At 41.2% G+C, this 18858-nt stretch overlaps 1 protein-coding gene across 1 annotated transcript in view; it reads right to left on the bottom strand.

Moving 5' to 3' along the window:
* Window positions 1–18858, bottom strand: part of snd1 (staphylococcal nuclease and tudor domain containing 1) — an 813248-nt gene that overhangs the window by 740568 nt on the left and 53822 nt on the right. Inside the window, exon 10 of the mRNA XM_068005235.1 lies at window positions 14280–14393. Coding sequence (XP_067861336.1) covers window positions 14280–14393 — 114 coding nt within the window. The remainder of the gene's footprint in view (window positions 1–14279; window positions 14394–18858) is intronic.

Genomic DNA, 18858 nt, shown 5'->3' with positions numbered 1-18858 from the left:
CCATGGATCAGAAATTTTCATGAAGACAGCAACCTAAAGTGCCAAAGCTCACCTCACTGACATCCAGATAGTCTCAACTCTACTAGCATGCATATTGGGATGGCTAATCTAACATTAACAACACTTTCATGTTTATTTTTCAATATAAATGTGTAACTGGGCTTATCAGTTTGTTATATTTTAAATGATGAATTCCTAATAGTATAATTCAGAATCTACAAAACAGTTGCTGATTTCTACACAAATGAGTTTCCAGGGGGGGCAGATGGGAGCCATTTTCCAATTTTTAAATGGAGCAGCACCCACAGCAAGCTAAGTACACCCACACCACCATTAGGGGCCATTGTTTTCAACATGTCACTGCAATCCTACAGCAATATGAAATGACAAGCTGGCTAATGCGGCAGGTAACTTAATAAATAACATGTTATATTACCCAAACAATGGAGTTGAGCCACTATTGTTGGCTTAGGAGGAGCACAAAGCATAAATGCTTGAAAATACAATTAAGTCAAACTCCTCAATTTGCTCTCCTTGGAAGGTTGAATAACCTCAAGCAAAACTTCCACCTGATCCCCTCCAAAAGGTAATTGAGCAAAAAAACACACTTCATCAATCTGATATTAGAGTCTACATTTATTCAACCTGGACAGATTATATTCAGCAAATGATATTTCCAGAATCTCAACAGGATTAGGACCATGGAACATTTGATCAATTATGTCTACACTTATCTTTCAACCCCATCCTTTATAAAGATAAATAAAAAAAACCTTAAAAACAAGCTATATATTTGTTGTAACAGCACAGCAGGATGCAACGAGAACTATATGGAGGCAAGCTTCACAAATTTGACCCTAATGTCTGCAACAAAAAACTTGGTGAAATTGTACTGGGGCACCAACAGGCAAGTAGTACTTCCCATAGGTGAACATAAGATGCAACAACCCTGATTTAACAACCTTTGATTAACTCTGGATCCAAACCAATGCATGCAAGGGACAAATTTCAAGGCAATTAAACCATCAGAGGCTGCTCCAAACAGAGCACATGTGTAAAGCTTCACCACTGCTATCCTGTGCAAATCTTTTGAACTGTAATAAAATGTTGAAGTACAATTGGGTTCTCTGCCATATCCAAGAAATCATGTACTATTCCATAGCTTTTCTAGAAAAAACTTTTTGATGGAGATGGTCAGCTATCTTGTACCCTGTGCTTGCTGACCTACATTGGCTCCCGGCCGGCAATGTTTCAATTTTAAAATTCTCATCCTTGTCTTCAAATCACTCCATGGCCTTGCCTCTCCCTAAGCCCTACAGCCCTCAGATCACTCTGCTCCTCTCATTCTGGCCTCTTGCTCATCCGATTTTCAACACTCTACCATTGGCGGCCGTGCCTTCAGCTGTCTAGGCCCTAAGCTCGAATTCCCTCCCTAAACCTCTCCACTTCTGTTCGTATCTGTCCTTGAACTTCAAATGACTTTAGCAAATATGGTGCTCAACATATTTTATCCAGAGCTGATTGCACATGACTGTTATTCTCCAGACAGTAAGGTTGGCCATAATTTGGTTTTCCACCATTCCTTGGAGTGTGAGAATCATACACTTTTGTAACTGGTGTCTCACTGGTTAATGGACATAGCATTAACTGCTTTGTCTGCATTCATCCATACAGTTGGGGTGGGGGCGAAGAGAAAGAGTAGAAATGCCTTCTAATCTCACTAAGGTCTGCTAGGTACTTTAAGTATTGGTGTCCTCTAATTCTGTAAAACAGTTTAGGTTGACCTAATTAAATCTTTCAGCATTTTCAAAAGGTGGGCCAATATGTTTTGCATTCTAGGTGCTGTAGAGCGGTGCAGTCAAACAAGATATGACTGTTAGGGTGGGCCGTAGTGACTCATGGATTGTTTGAGAGTTGAAAAATTGTACTGGAGTACAAACAGGCAAATCAACAATTTCCTACAGCATAATGTGGACTTCAGCAACCATTGCTCAATATGCAACGGTTAAAACGCTGCACCTGGATTTCTACATACAAGGCAGAGTGTTCGAGGGAGAGGTTACAGACAACAGGAGCACTGAATGACATTCAACTATTGGTATTCCATGCAGACAGGCAATCTTATGAATTAACCCTGCAAGTCTCTGCTCATATCTTAAAGTGCCAGACTCAACAGTGACCACCCATTCTTGTATGTTTCCATTCATCCAAGCTTGCTCTCTAGGCCTTCACCTTTTCACTTTCAGAAAACAAATAGATTGGTGTTCCACAAAAAGTGGCATACATAATCTGCAGCTATCATTATCACACCATCACCAGTTTTCATAAAATAAACCAACCAGTGACAGTATAACAATCACACCATCCAGTAATCCTCAATTGCTACATTATTGCAAAGGCTGTATGATTCTCACAGCCTGTGCAAATTGCATGGATTCTTTGCAAACTTCATTTCAAATTTTTTTTTAAGTAACAGAAGTTTGCCATTAAAACCGATCAGAAAGTTCACTAGATGCACTTCTATGTTAATGGGTTGTGCAAAATGTGTCAAGACTAAAATTTGACAAAATAAGTGATTTTAAAATAGTGGACAGTCCTAACAGCACTAAACAAACAACTTGCATTTACATAGCACCTTTAACTCAGTAAAAGTCCCAAGGCAAATAAAATTTGACACCAAGCCACATGAGATGAGGACAGGTGATCAAAAGCTTGGTCGAAGCATTAGGTTTTAAGGAGCATTATGAAGGAGGAGAGGTAGAGAGGCGGAGAGGTTTAGGGAGGGTATTCTAGAGCTTAGGGCCCAGGCAGCTGAAGGTGGAGTGAAGAAAATCGGGGAAGTGCAAGAGGCCAAAACTGGAGGAACGCAGAGTTCTGAGGGTTGTAGGAGGTTACAGAGATAGGCAAGGGCAAGACCATGAAAACAAGGATGAGAATTTTAAAAATCAAGGCATTGCCTGACCGGAAGCCAATGTAAGTCAGCAAGCACAGGGGTGATGTGTGAACGAGATGGGCAAAGTTTTAGATGACCTCAAGTTTAGGAAGGGTGCATGGTGGGTGGCCAGCCAGGAGAGCACCAGAATAGTCAAGTCTAGAGGTACCAAAGACATAGATAGGGTTTCAGCAGATGAGCTGAAAACAGCCAGCACACTATTAAGCTGGTAACCCCACGTTCTTTTTTCAAAATGGAATAATGTCAGCTACTGGTCCTGCAGCATTAAACGGAACCCTACCTGGGTCAGGTTTCACTGCTTTCAAATTCAGTTATTGGAAAGTATCCAAACAAACCGCACTTTGGGGGGTTGGGTAGAAAATTTGAGTGAAAATTCAACCAGTGCATTAAATGTAAATTTAGAGCACTAATCCAATCTCTGGGTTCAGATTACATTCATCTGCTGTTCAAGGACATATTTGAACCCCTCAAATGGATCACTGCCTTTTAATTCACTGTTCTACCTCCATTACATCTCTTATAATTCCATTCTTTACTTTACTGGAGATATAGTATGCTAAAAGCCATTAAGCTCTCAGACAACTGACGGAAGTCAGTGTTACTTAACTGCGACAATGGCAATCCTCTCTGGAGATGCAAATTCATATCTTAACCATGAGTAAGCAACCACAATTAAGGGTCGGGGTAAACAAAGAATATAATGCAGCACCAGGCTACATCAACACCATAAAAGATCTAATTGAATTGTTGAACTCTTCACTGAGTGGTCCCTTCAAATGGAATTGAGCTTCCTTTGGAGATGCCATCACTATACCAAATAGGCTCCAACGGCTTCCATATCACCACTTTATCTTAGCTGCTGGTGCAATAAAGATTCACCTGTTGCCCTAAACCAATAAGGATAACAGCTTTGACGGCTGGTCCATTAACTTTCGGGTCAGCTCATTCAGACCCCAGTCCCTCATTGCTTCAGTGGTTCCACTATTTTTCAAGTTAAAACAATTAAAGCTCAGAATTCTAAACGTAACTTTATATTGCAAGTATATCTTCGCTTAATTTACCACTATTCCAAAACTTGACAGTTGCATAGAGCATTAAAAAAAATCCATTAAAGGAAGCAGTCGGACTACCACTGATGCACAGAAAAGTCAGTTTTACATACAGTGGGTAAAACATGGGTCGTGAGTGGCTAATGTACATGCTTGCCATCTATTCCATTGTGCAGCAACTATCAGCAGATCTATATTAATTTTAAACTTCCACCTTCCTCAGGGAGGCTAAGAGTTCATGCTTCTGCAATAGCTTTACGTCACTGGATTTTGCTTGTGCAGTTAAGACATTATGACTATGCTACCAACTTCCAATTAAACTGCAGGACTTTGCACACTCAGGGGTTAAAGGGTCAGCCAGAGCTCTGCTAAAAAAAACAAAGCAAATTATGGAATGCAAAAGCATATTCCTATAAATTATGGATTAGGCCAAGAGCAAGCAGCAGATTTGTTCCATCAAGCATTGATATTATTTGAAGTCCATTAAACTCCCATCCATCTATTTTGAACACGTTAAGTGGGGAGACACTTCAATGATTACAGAGGGTTTCCAAGAATCAGAATTCTCTGAACTGTCTAAACATAATGAGCCTTAACTGACACTAAAGGCCATGCTCTACTTGCACATTTTAATTGCCTCCTCCTAGAATCAAAGAAAGGTTACAGCACCAAAGGAGGCCATTCCACCCATCGAATCCATGCTGGCTCTATGCAAGAGCAATCCAGCTAGTCCCACTCCCCCACCCTATCCACATCGCCCTGCAAATTTTTTCCTTTCAAGCACATATTCAGTGTCCTTTTGAAGGCCACGATTGACCTCCACCACCCATTCAGGCAGTGCATTCTAGATCCTAACCACTGTAAAAAAGCTTTTCCTCATGTCACCTTTGGTTCTTTTGCCAATCATCTTAAATGTACATCCTCTGGTTCTTGACCCCATCAATGGGAACAGTTTCTCTACCTACTATCTGGACCCTTATGATTTTGAATACCTATCAAATCTCCTCACAACTGTCTGATTCAAGGAGAACAGCCCCAGCTTCTCCAGTCTATCCACGTAACTAAAGTCCCTCATCCCTAGAATCATTCTAGTAAATCTCTTCTGCATCCTCTCTAAGGCCTTGACATCTTTCCTGAAGTGCAGTGCCCAGAACTAGACATAATACTCCAATTGTGGCTGACCCAGTGTTTTATAAAGGTGCATCATGACTTCCATACTTTTGTACTCTGCCTCTATTTATAAAGCCCAGGATCCCGCGTGCTTTTTTTTTTAAAAAACAGCTTTCTCAAACTGCCCTGCCACCTTCAACAATTTGTGCACATATACCCCCAGATCTCTGTTCCTGTTCCCCTTTTAGAATTGTGCGCTCTAGTTTATATTGCCTCTACTCGTTCTTCCTACCAAAATGTTATCACTTCGCATTTTTCTGCGTTAAATTTCATCCACCACATGTCCACCCATGCCACCAGCCTGTCTATGGCCTCTTGAAGTCTATCACTATTCTCCTCACTGTTTACTAGCCTTCCAAGTTTGTCATCTGCAAATTTTGAAATTGTGCTCTGTACACCCAAGTCCAAGTCATTAATATGACAAGAAAAGCAGTGGTCCCAGCGCCGACCCCTGGGGACCACCACTGTACACCTCCCTCCAGTCCGAAAAACAACCATTCACCACTACTGTTTCCTGTCCCTTAGCCAATTCTGTATCCATGTTTCTACTGCCCCCTTAATTCCATGGACCACAATCTTGATAAGCCTACCATGTGGCACTTTATCAAATGCCTTTTGAAAGTCCACATAAACCACAACAACTGCATTGCCCTCATCTACCCTCTCTGTTACCTCATCAAAAAACTCAGGTTAGTTAAACATGATTTGCCTTTAATAAATCCATGCTGGCTTTTCCTAGTCAATCCACACTTGTCCAAGTGACTTAATTCTGTCCCAGGTTATCGTTTCTAAAATGTTCCCCACCACTGAGGTTAAACTGACTGGCCTATAGTTGTTGGGTTTATCGTTACATCCTTATTCAAAAAAGGGTGTAACATTTGCAATTCTCCAGTCCTCTGGCACTACCCCCTTACTTCCCTCAGCAACCTAGGATGCATCCATCCGGACCAGGTGACTTATCTACTTTAAGTACAGCTAGCTTTTCAAGTACCTCTATCAATCCAGCCCTCCCTCCTGCACCATCTCTCCAGCCACACATTCATCTGCTCTATCCTTCTATTTCTATACTCACTAGTGCATGTAATACTGCAGGCTTCAGTATTACAGCACAAGACTGTTCGACATTACCTTCATAGTTCTAAGCTTCCTCATTTGAATGCAGTTCAAGCTCTACATACAAAACTACCTCCCAAAACCATCAGACCCAGCATACACCTGAGCCTTTGTATATTTAAAAGTTCTTTGCATTCACTCAGTCTTCCTTTTGCCACATCCTGTCCAAAAGGATGTACAATTCAGAACAAAGTCCTACTGTCATACAACCTTTGTGGCATTAAAAAAGGTTCGAAGTATGAGCCAATGCTGCTTCTCCCTCCCCCTATATTAAACTGCAGGCTATATCAATCTGCACGCGGCATTTTTTTAAATTCATTCATGGGATGTAGGTGTTGCTGGCAAGGCCAGCATTTATTGCCCATCCCTGATTGCCCTTGAGAAGGTGGTGGTGAGCTGCCATCTTGAACCACTGCAGTCCGTATGGTGAAGTTTCTCCCACAGTATTGTTAGGTAGGGAGTTCCAGGATTTTGACCCAGCAACGATGAAGAAACAGCGATATATTTCCAAGTCTGAATGGCTTGTGACTTGGAGTGGAACGTGCAGGTGGTGCTGTTCCCATGTGCCAGCTGCCCTTGTCCTTCTAGATGGTAGAGGTCGTGGGTTTGGAAGGTCCTGTCGAAGAAGCCTTGGTGAGTCGCTGCAGTGTATCCTGTGGATGGTACACACTGCAACCACAGTGAAGGGAGTGGAATGTTTAGGGTGGTGGATGGGGTGTCAATAAAGCGGACTGCTTGTTCCTGGATGGTGTCGAGCTTCTTGAGTTGTTGGAGCTGCACTCATTTGAATGAATGAGCAAGAATGCGCCTTGTGGAGGCTGTTTTGTTTTTAAAAAGATTGAACTCCAAAACCCCTTATTCATAAACACCAAAATCTCAACTCAAACTGCAATGGAGAGAAAAAATACTCCAGGTTGGGCACAGAGCAGTCTGTTTCCTAAACACCTCTTTCCCCTCAATGACAATGGCATAATTCAAACTCAAACTGCATTGAGAGCTGCTACCTGGTCAGTCCTAAAAATGTTCTCTGGAAGTACTTCATTATAAATGGAAGCAAAAGCAATTGTCCAAACTAACAGGGCACTAATGTGCAGCAAATGCCCACATTTCTGAAACAGTTATCTACAAATGGTTATGAGCATGCTTTGGTGCTTTAGGGGAGAAGGGGAAGTGGAAGGGAAAAGTCCTGAGCTAATCCCTTTGCCCCATCATCCAGGTGTCACAGAACAAAGAGGCATATATATCACTGTTCCTTCATCAAAATCCTGGAATTTCCAACCTAACACCATTATAGAATCATACAGCACAGAAGGCGGCCATTCGGCACATTGTGCCTGCACTGGCACTTTGAAAGCTATCCAATTACTCCCACTCCCCTGCTCTTCCCTGTAGCCCTGCAATTTTTTCCCCTTCAAGTATTCAATCCAATTCCCTTTTGAAAGTTACTGTTGAATCTGCTTCCACCACCCTTTCAGGCAATTCATTCCAGATCATTACAACTGTTTTTTTTTTAAAATTCTCATCGCCCCCCACCAGCCTTTCTGCCAATTACCTTAAATTTGTGTCCTGATTACCAGCCCTCCTGCCAGTGGAAATAGAGTGAATATGGAGAAACTATCAAAACTCAATTTTGAACACCTGTTAACTCTCCCTTTCACCTTCTCTGCTCTACTCCATTGTGGGAGTACCATCATAAGGATCATTGCAGTTCAAGATGGCAGCCCACCATCACCTTTCCAGGGCAACTAGTGATGGGAAATAAACATGGTTTTGTTAACATCTCACCAAAACTAAAAAGCATCATTACTAAGTCAACATAATTGTTCCACTTCCAGCACTTCCCATTGCAGCCTCAATTTAAGTTCAATATTTTAATAACTTACAGCAGTTAATTCTTTATGGAGTAAAAGTCCCTTAAAACTCATGTAAATAATTTCTAAAACTCATCAGCATCCATTTTAAAATCAAATCTATACTAGTTTATACTAGTTAACACTTTGGGGTTATCTGGTAATTTTTATTTCAGTACCAAGTATTTCCAACAACATTGGTACAAATCTACTGCTAATTCCTAGTCCCTTCATTTCAAATGCTGGACAATTTAAACTTTAGCACAAAAAATGACGAATTAAGAGGTGTAGACTGTATTTGAACAAGTTATAGGGTTGTGACAGAGACGGTCACAGAAACCAGCAATAATGGAGCAAAACTTGTTAATTCAGCTCAGCTCTCAGTAACGCTCTAACTTTTCAAAGGTACTACCCCCAACTGATGTTATCAGCACTTGCAATTAAAAAGACAATGAACAGAAGAAAACAAGGTGGTTAATCTTTTACAACCATTTCTTAAAAGGGGGTCCTGATGGGAGCTCCAATGAGACTCCATAAAGGACTCAAATTTAGCTTCTAATTAAATGCGATCTACATCTTATTTTCCAATGTTAGTCTTGGGACATAAAAAGTGTTATTTGTAGTTAATCTGACCTCTAATACCAACTCAACTGAGTAGGTATCATAGAATCATAGAAGTTACAACATGGAAACAGGCCCTTCGGCCCAACATGTCCATGTCGCCCAGTTTATACCACTAAGCTAGTCCCAATTGCCTGCACTTGGCCCATATCCCTCTATACCCATCTTACCCATGTAACTGTCCAAATGCTTTTTAAAAGACAAAATTGTACCCGCCTCTACTACTGCCTCTGGCAGCTCGTTCCAGACACTCACCACCCTTTGAGTGAAAAAATTGCCCCTCTGGACCCTTTTGTATCTCTCCCCTCACCTTAAATCTATGCCCCCTCGTTATAGACTCTCCTACCTTTGGGAAAAGATTTTGACTATCGACCTTATCTATGCCCCTCATTATTTTATAGACTTCTATAAGATCACCCCTTAACCTCCTACTCTCCAGGGAAAAAAGTCCCAGTCTGTCTAACCTCTCCCTGTAAGTCAAACCATCAAGTCCCGGTAGCATCCTAGTAAATCTTTTCTGCACTCTTTCTAGTTTAATAATATCCTTTCTATAATAGGGTGACCAGAACTGTACACAGTACTCCAAGTGTGGCCTCACCAATGCCCTGTACAACTTCAACAAGACATCCCAACTCCTGCATTCAATGTTCTGACCAATGAAACCAAGCATGCTGAACGCCTTCACCACTCTATCCACCTGTGACTCCACTTTCAAGGAGCTATGAATCTGCACTCCCAGATCTCTTTGTTCTATAACTCTCCCCAACACCCTACCATTAACGGAGTAGGTCCTGGCCCGATTCGATCTACCAAAATGCATCACCTCACATTTATCTAAATTAAACTCCATCTGCCATTCATCGGCCCACTGGCCCAATTTATCAAGATCCCGTTGCAATCCTAGATAACCTTCTTCACTGTCCACAATGCCACCAATCTTGGTGTCATCTGCAAACTTACTAACCATGCCTCCTAAATTCTCATCCAAATCATTAATATAAATAACAAATAACAGCGGACCCAGCACCGATCCCTGAGGCACACCGCTGGTCACAGGCCTCCAGTTTGACAAACAACCCTCTACAACCACCCTCTGTCTTCAGTCGTCAAGCCAATTTTGTATCCAATTGGCTACCTCACCTTGGATCCCGTGAGATTTAACCTTATGTAACAACCTACCATGCGGTACCTTGTCAAATGCTTTGCTGAAGTCCATGTAGACCACGTCTACTGCACAGCCCTCATCTATCTTCTTGGTTACCCCTTCAAAAAACTCAATCAAATTCGTGAGACATGATTTTCCTCTCACAAAACCATGCTGACTGTTCCTAATCAGTCCCTGCCTCTCCAAATGCCTGTAGATCCTGTCCCTCAGAATACCCTCTAACAACTTACCCACTACAGATGTCAGGCTCACTGGTCTGTAGTTCCCAGGCTTTTCCCTGCCGCCCTTCTTAAACAAAGGCACAACATTTGCTACCCTCCAATCTTCAGGCACCTCACCTGTAGCTGTCGATGATTCAAATATCTCTGCTAGGGGACCCGCAATTTCCTCCCTAACCTCCCATAACGTCCTGGGATACATTTCATCAGGTCCCGGAGATTTATCTACCTTGATGCGCGTTAAGACTTCCAGCACCTCCCTCTCTGTAATATGTACACTCCTCAAGACATCACTATTTATTTCCCCAAGTTCCCTAACATCCATGCCTTTCTCAACCGTAAATACCGATGTGAAATATTCATTTAGGATCTCACCCATCTCTTGTGGTTCCGCACATAGATGACCTTGTTGATCCTTAAGAGGCCCTACTCTCTCCCTAGTTACTCTTTTGCCCTTTATGTATTTGTAGAAGCTCTTTGGATTCTCCTTTGCCTTATCTGCCAAAGCAATCTCATATCCCCTTTTTGCCCTCCTGATTTCTCTCTTAACTCTACTCCGGCAATCTCTATACTCTTCAAGGGATCCACTTGATCCCAGCTGCCTATGCATGTCATATGCCTCCTTCTTCTTTTTGACTAGTGCCTCAATCTCCCGAGTCATCCAAGGTTCCCTACTTCTACCAGCCGAGCCCTTCACTTTATAAGAAGGTGGTCTGTTGTGGCTATTCCAAAGACTTATTACAGTAGCCAGCTCAACAGAGCATACCCAGCCCAGCTCTCTTTAGCCAATGAATTAACATAAGCTCAACAGCAGAACAATCTAGAAATAATTATTTCAGGGAAATACTGAGTGAAATTAAACTCGTTACTGCAACAGCAAGTGTGAAGTACAGTGCAAAGTGTTCCAAATTACTCAACTATTTTAGGAAGGCTCAACTCCTGCAGCAGCCTGCACAGCAAACAGTGCTCAAACTAGGCATGCTGATTACCAGATGGTTTCTGCATGGATCTCACTATGGCGCATACCACAGAACCTGTACTAGTATACGTTTCTGCAGTGCCCTCACCACCTTCCCCTTCACACTCACATACAAATTTGTTACAATGAGACGTTGACTCTAAAATTCTTCTATTTTGTTCAGTTTGTTGAAACATTGTTTTCCTTTAAACCAGCAAGTGACAATTACACCATCAGGGCCACTGACTTGGAAAATTTACTGAACCCAACAGTATGAGGAAGCTGAATTAACATGTCTAGTCAATGCAGAAGCAGTTAGATTAATGACCATTGCCACTGGTGTTAATTCAGCTCTTGCATCACAGGGCTCAGCAACTTCTTCAGCCCAGTGCCTCAATATCATTACTCAGAATTTTAATACAACACCCAAAATTAAACAGAACAAGCCAGACATTAATTGTAATAATTTTTCAAAGTTTTTGGGGAAGAATGGATGGTAGCAAGCATATTTCTGAGCACTGCTTGGTTTACAAATCTGGGACAGAAAAATGCCATTGGGAATAAAATGGGAGGTCCAGGATACAGCCACAATAAAACCAGAACAAAGTAATAAGTGAAGCAGATTGACATATGGAGCAAGTGGTGTCTAAAATGTTAACTAACAAGCTGACAGCGTAATGGTTGCTGTTAAATGTATTTTTATATTGCGATTTTTCTTCATTTGCAATACATGAGTTTTTGGCAACAGGAAGCTGGCATATTTTAAAAGAGATAGAACAAGTTAAAAATACCATATTTCAAACAGAGCATTAGAGTCACTCAATCAACTTCTTGCAATTGACATTTTAGACACGAATTGCACTAACCGTCGGAATCCACTTCAACATCAAGTCTGGGTTTCGCTGCTTCCTCAATAAATTTAGTCAAGGTTGGAAAGACAGGCAACCGAAACTTAACTATTAAAATCATACCATGGTCCCATGCAGTATTTTCAAGTATTTTTTTTTTTAAAAACACCAATTTTGGGAGAAATTTTCTGCAGTCTGGTGCAAATTCAAGGAAGGTTTGTCACTTCAATTTCTCCACCACTTTTTAAAAAAAAGTGTGAGAATAGAACAAACTATTCTGAGAACACCATTTAAGAGGAAGAACCAGCTCTTAATGTAAATAATAGTACTTGCCAGGTTTTAAAAAATCCCTGGAGTTTGACCCAAGTTATGATGGTAAGTCAGTGGTCAGATAGGACTATGATAAACCCTGCCCTGCTTTCTCTAAATAGGGGCAAATCAATTCAATGAGGAAATAGCTGTGAAATCTAAAAATTATACACTTAGCCACCATTGCCTTAGTAAAATAGTGGCATAAGCATATCAAACTCCAACACACTGCAGCAGAGCACCAGGATATCAACCATCCACCATCTGAGGAGCTCCCGATCCAGAGCGTAAGCAAAAAGTAGCAACTCACCCAATGGCAGGTTTCAGAGCAGCAGTAAAGGCTTTTTTGGCTATGGAAGTGCAGACAATTAGCGATGCCCTGCTCTCCCCCTTGACTGCAAGTCAGTATAAATAACTCAACACATCGAACTGTCGGCCTTATTGACCCACGACTGTGTGGGTCTATGAATCTGTTGAGGTAAATGGTTAGTCCCTGTGAAGTAAATGCAGGGAGTCACGCCACCTACACTTAAATTTTAATTAGTCGGATTTCCTCAGTGGAGCCCAACACAACAATGAAGTAATAAGGGGGGGGGGGGGAAAAGAGTTGAGTTTTAATAGGTATAAAGGCACCTCAAGAGTAGCCAACCTCTCTTGCCAAGCATATTACAGGGAGACCCATGGAAGTAGAAGTGAAAAATGCCTTAAAAACAAAAATTGAACATTAAATAACTAGTAAAACTCCTTCTGTTTATGGAATACAAATAAAACAGGGAAAATTTTTGGCAGTCTAAAATAGAAGATGCTGGAAATAAACAAACAGTCAGCATCTGTAAAAAGATGACAGGTTATTGTCGTTTTGGATGTGTACCCTGTTTTCTATTAAGCAGTCTGCAGGTCATTTAACATCAACTCCCTTCTCAGTGAGCAATCTGTAGGTTTTCCTCCCACTCCCCCCTTTTGCACTCTGTTTCCAACCTAAAGTGCTTGTTTATCTCCCAGTCTTTAGTTCTGATGAAAGGGTACACACCCATAACACCAACTTGTCTTTTCTCTTCACAGGTATTAACTTACCAGCTGTGTATTTCCAGCATTGTGTGTTTTTATTTCATCCATTCATCTAGTCATTTCTTCACAATGCTCCAAACCAGCAGAGGACACAACTGCAAGTTAGATATCAATGCATAGTGCAACTAGGACCAGGTGAAAATTTGGAAAAAAAAGGCACGTTAAAAACATGAATTTCTTTTAACAGTGAAGTGCAGAGTGTTTAAAGCACCCTTAAAGGCAGGAAAAAAACCCAAAATACTGCAGATGCTGGAAATCTGAAATTAACAGAAAATGCTTTAGAATGAAAGGTCGACCTAAAAAGTGTTAACCCTACCATCCTCTCACCACAGATGCTGCCTGACTTAGCGTTTCCAGCATTTTCAGTTTTAATTAAAGATAGGTTTGAAGAGCATTGAAGCCACAACATAAGGTGCCATCAGCTTTTGCAATCCAACAACCAAATGTCAATTGGCTGCTACAACAGATAATATAATTATTTTTAAACATGGAGTAGTCAGGAAATTACTTCTCTCTACGGATACACTAGTTCCCTATTGCTAGTGGCACAGAAAGAGCCCAAGAGCACAGCCAACCAGTGCTTTGTAACAATAACCCCACAGAAGATTCCATGAAGTAATGTGTACTCTGTATACTATGTCATGCATAAGAAACAGAGGGTAAATTCAGCATTATACAATTTGTCCATTTCACTGTGCTGGAGAAGAGATAATAGCTATATATAAATGTGACAAAAATGAATTAATGATCATTGCATTAACCTGCAAAGCATGGGGTCTTAAGCACAATTATTGCAAGTTTGGTTCAAATCCAATAGTCAGAGTTGACAAGCCAACAACCCACAACTTTCCAACATGTTTACTTTTGGCTTTTTTTTAAAAAAATGGTTGTTTTGTTGTTCTCTCTCATTCCAAAACCCAGTACCTCCTTCATTGCAAACCTTTGCAGCCAGCTTACCTGGTTGACCTCTCCTTCGAGCCTCGGAGGCCGGATGCTGGACAGATGAATTGTCTTCTGTTCACCTGAATTTAACTTTGCCACCATGGCGTCTGCATTCACAATTTGCATAACCTGAAACAAAAGGATTTTAAACAGTGGGATTAATTCAGCAGGACTGACCATTTACTGCAGTAGTCAGGATGTATGCAGTACTTTTACAATATATATTTAACACAAATAGGAGCAAATGAGATATTTAATGGCAGCACAAATACCCCTTTTTTCCAGTTGAAGAAAATCAATTAAATATCAAAACCCAATTTTACACTGTAAATAATCAATGCTGCCATCACCTGTTGGGAAGCAAATGGCTGATTCTATTTGTTTATTAGCCCAAGTGTGCTTGAGCAATGTTACCTTTCCACCACTACATATTGGAGGCCTACCAACACGGTCAAGAGAAACAACATCCAAATGGATAGACAGCAATACATACTGCTGCTTCCTATTTGAGAGCCACAAGGGTCTGGTGCCCACAATTCTCAAGAGCAACTACATCCAGCTCTTAATGTTACTTTGACTCGGACTTCGGTAAAGCATAGTGGCAGTCATGTTATATCATACCATGTCCACTTGCAATGTAAAAAGTACCCAATACAATTACTGACCATGTACTTCCAAACTTGGATTGTGGCTGGTGACGGTATTTTGAGCTTATAGAACACTAGGGGGAAGTAATGGTGGTTACAGTCTGTCACTGGTGGTGTAGCAAATGAAAACAAATTAAGGCAATCAATTAAAAGCACCACACGAGAATCCTAACAGGCACTAAAATCCATATGCGCAAGTGCAATTTTCCCAACATATATCAGTACCGAAAATACCATGGCGACAACACTGCATAGGATTATAGTTTTATCTATGCATTGCACCAGTTATTGGGAATAGACCACCCCAACTATAGAAAAGACAATTTCACTGTTGCAGACCAGTGCCACTGGCTACTAAATCCCCTGACCATCCCTCCCAAAGTCACTGTAAAGAATGACAAGTTTGACGATGGCAAGTTGACTTCTCGAACATTGCCTGAGTAGTTCACCAGTTTTTCTTCTTCTCTGAAGGCTAACTATTTTTTCTTAGAAAGATTCAACATTCTCTGAACAGCAGGTGCAGAACAGCCCAACTCAGCAAAAATGACATTACAAAGCATGTAAGCCAGGAACAACTCCAGTTGAAACGACAGGAAATGCTTTTAACATGGAAAATTCACAGATTGGTCTGAAATTAATGCATTCTTTGATTGTAATCTGGACAGACAGCGATTTATTTCTGCCCTATGCAGAATGTTTCAAAGCAAAGTAAAACAAAAAACACTCGAGGTGTCAAGACTCATCAGAAAAATCATGTAATTCTCTTAAAATGCAAAAAAAAACTCCTCCTGATTTTGTCAATGTCAGCAGTTGAAACATGGTGATAAATCAAGGAAGGAATTTCCATAGTCACTGCTATAACTAATCTGCACTAAATAGAGCTTTTCATGATATAAAAAGGGAAATTAGGTGGTATATTAAAGCTTTTTAAAATGTAATATTTAATATATCCCAAAATATTACTAGTATTGTCCCTAGCCTTATTTAGCATAATGGCACCAATTAGTCACACTTAAGCCAATAAACCTTAATGTTGTGTTAAGAAACCTCTTGTCCAATGCTCTTAATTCATCACCTCAAATTACACCCAGCGCCAGTGACAGACCTGCAACCACCAGTACTTCACCCCAACTCAAAATGTTCTCCCTAGATATAAATTTGGAAGTACAAAATCTACAATTATATTGTATCGTTGGATTTTTTAAAAAAATCTTTCAAGTGGCAAAGTGCGAGATTTTCACTTGTAATTCTCATGATTACATCAATGGAGAAGCAAGGAAGATAACACCCCACTGCTCCACATGAACCACGATCTCAGTAATCACAGCGGGCTATCTGAAAATCCCAGTAGTTAACAAGGGGCACCTTAAAGACATAACCCACTATGGCCCTTTAAATGGAGTTTTACAAAGACAAGTACACGTAGTTCTTCCTTCCATTGAAAGCAGAGACCCCCCAACTTCTCTTCTCCAATGACAACTGCTAAGTGTTTTTACTTCCACTAGCCTAACTAGAAGACCATTCCAGGTATTAAATTTTGTGTAAAGTGCTTCCTATCAGCCCACAACTTGCTTTTTACCATCTTCTACTATACCCCCTCCGAAGTCATGATTTGATCTGAAATCATGCCTAAGATTAACTTTGCTATTGCATTTAGTATCTTACATCCTACTTTAAAGGTCTTTCATTCATCACCTTTCAAAGCTGGAAGTCCAAGTTTTTACCATAGAACCATAGAAAAGATACAGCACAGAAGGGGGCCATTCGGCCCATCATGTCCGCACCGGCTCGAAGAACCAGGTGCCCATTCTAATCCCACCTTCCAGCATCCAGTCCATAGCCCTGCAGCTTACAGCACTTTAGGTGGAGGTCCAGGTACTTTTTTTTTTAAAAAAAGAGTTCAGGGTCCCTGCCTCTACCACCAATTCAGGCAGCGAATCCCATTCACCCACCACCCTCTGGGTAAAAAGGTTTTTCCTCATGTCCCCTCTAATCCTTCCGCCAATCAGATTAAATCTATGTCCTCGAGTTCTTGAACTCTCCACTAGGGGTAACAGGTACTTTCTGTCTACTCTCTGCGCCCCTCATAATTTTATACACTTCAATCAAGTCACCCCTCAGCCTCCTCTGCTCCAATGAAAACAACGCCGGCCGATCCAATCTCTCCTCGTAGCTGCAATTTTCATGCCCTGGCAACATTCTTCTCTGCACTCTCTCCAGAGCAATTACTTCCTTCCTGTAATGTGGTGACCAGAACTGTGCACAATACTCCAGCTGTGGCCTTACCAGCTTTTTATACAGTTCCATCATTACATCCCTGCTTTTGTATTCTATACCTCGGCTAATAACGGAGAGCATTCCGTATGCCTTCTTCACAACCTTATCTACCTGTACTGCCACCTTCAGGAACCTGTGCACATGCACTCCAAGGTCTCATTTCCTCTACCCCTCAATATATTCCCGTTTACTGCGTATTCCCTTTTACTGTTTGCCTTCCCTAAGTGAATTACCTCACACTTCTCCGGGTTGAACTCCATTTGCCACTTTTCCATCCACTCCACCAACCCATTGATATCTTCTTGGAGTCTACAGCTATCCTCTTCACTGTCAACTACTCAGCCAATTTTTGTGTCGTCTGCAAATTTGCCAATCATGCCCCCGACATTCAAGTCCAAATCATTAATATATACCACAAACAGCAAGGGACCCAACGCTGAGCCCTGTGGCACACCACTGGAAACGGATTTCCATTCGCAAAGACATCCATCGACTTTTACCCTTTGTTTCATGTTACTGAGCCAATTTTGGATCCAATTCACCACATTTCCCTGTATCCCATGGGCTTTTACCTTTCTGACCAGTTTGCCACGTGGGACCTTGTCAAATGCCTTACTAAAATCCATGTAGACAACATCCACTGCACTACCCTCATCAATCCTCCTCGTCACTTCCTCAAAGAATTAATCAGATTTGTACAGCATGACCTTCCCTGAACAAATCCATGCTGACTATCCCTGATTAAACCATGCCTTTCCAAGTGACAGTTTATCCTATCTCTCAGTATTGATTCTAATAGTTTGCCCACCACAGAGGTAAGACTGACCAGCCTATATCATTCGGCCTTTCCCTCGTTACTTTAAACAATGTTACTAACGTTTGCAATCTTCCAGTCCTCCGGTACCTCCCCTGTATCTACTGAGGATTGGAAAATGATCCTCAGAGCATCTGCTATTTCCTCCCTGGCTTCCTTCAATAGCCTAGGAAACAATCCATCCGGCCCTGGTGACTCATCAGCCTTCAAGGATTCCAGTCCCTCTAGTACTTCCTCTCGTTATGTTTACCTTATCCATATCACACACCTCCTCTAACTACTACATCTGGATCAATCCCTTTCCTCTGTGAATACGGAGACAAAATATTAATTTAAAACCCTACCCACATCCTCTGATTCTATACACAAGTTACCCTTATCGTCCCTGGTAGGTCCCACCTTTTCCTTAGCTATCCTCTTGTTCTTAATGTACTGATAAAACATCTTTGGGTTTTCTTTAATCTTACCAGCTAATATTTTTTCATGCCCTCTCTTTGCTTTCCTTATTTACGTCATCCCTGTACTTTCTATACTCCTCTAAGCTTTCTGCAGTATTTAGTTTTCTGTGACAGTCATAAGCTTTCTTTTTCTGCTTTATCTTGCCCCGTATACTTCTAGACAACCAGGGGGCTCTAAATTTGGCAGTGCCACCCTTTTTCTTTGACGGGACGTGTCTGCATTGTACCCATAGAATTTCACTTTTTAGTGCCTCCCACTGGCTTGCCACTGATTTCTCAAGTAGTTGTGTCCAGTCCACTTCTGCCAAATCACCTCTTAGTTCTGTAAAATTTGCCTTCCCCCAATTTGAAACATTTACTCCTGATTTAACTCTGCTCTTTTCCATAATAATGCTAAA

This window comes from Heptranchias perlo, chromosome 24, assembly GCF_035084215.1.
Source record: "Heptranchias perlo isolate sHepPer1 chromosome 24, sHepPer1.hap1, whole genome shotgun sequence".
Taxonomy (NCBI): domain Eukaryota; kingdom Metazoa; phylum Chordata; class Chondrichthyes; order Hexanchiformes; family Hexanchidae; genus Heptranchias; species Heptranchias perlo.
The sequence above is the reverse complement of the archived record's forward strand: the minus strand, read 5'-3'. Positions and strand labels throughout refer to the sequence as shown.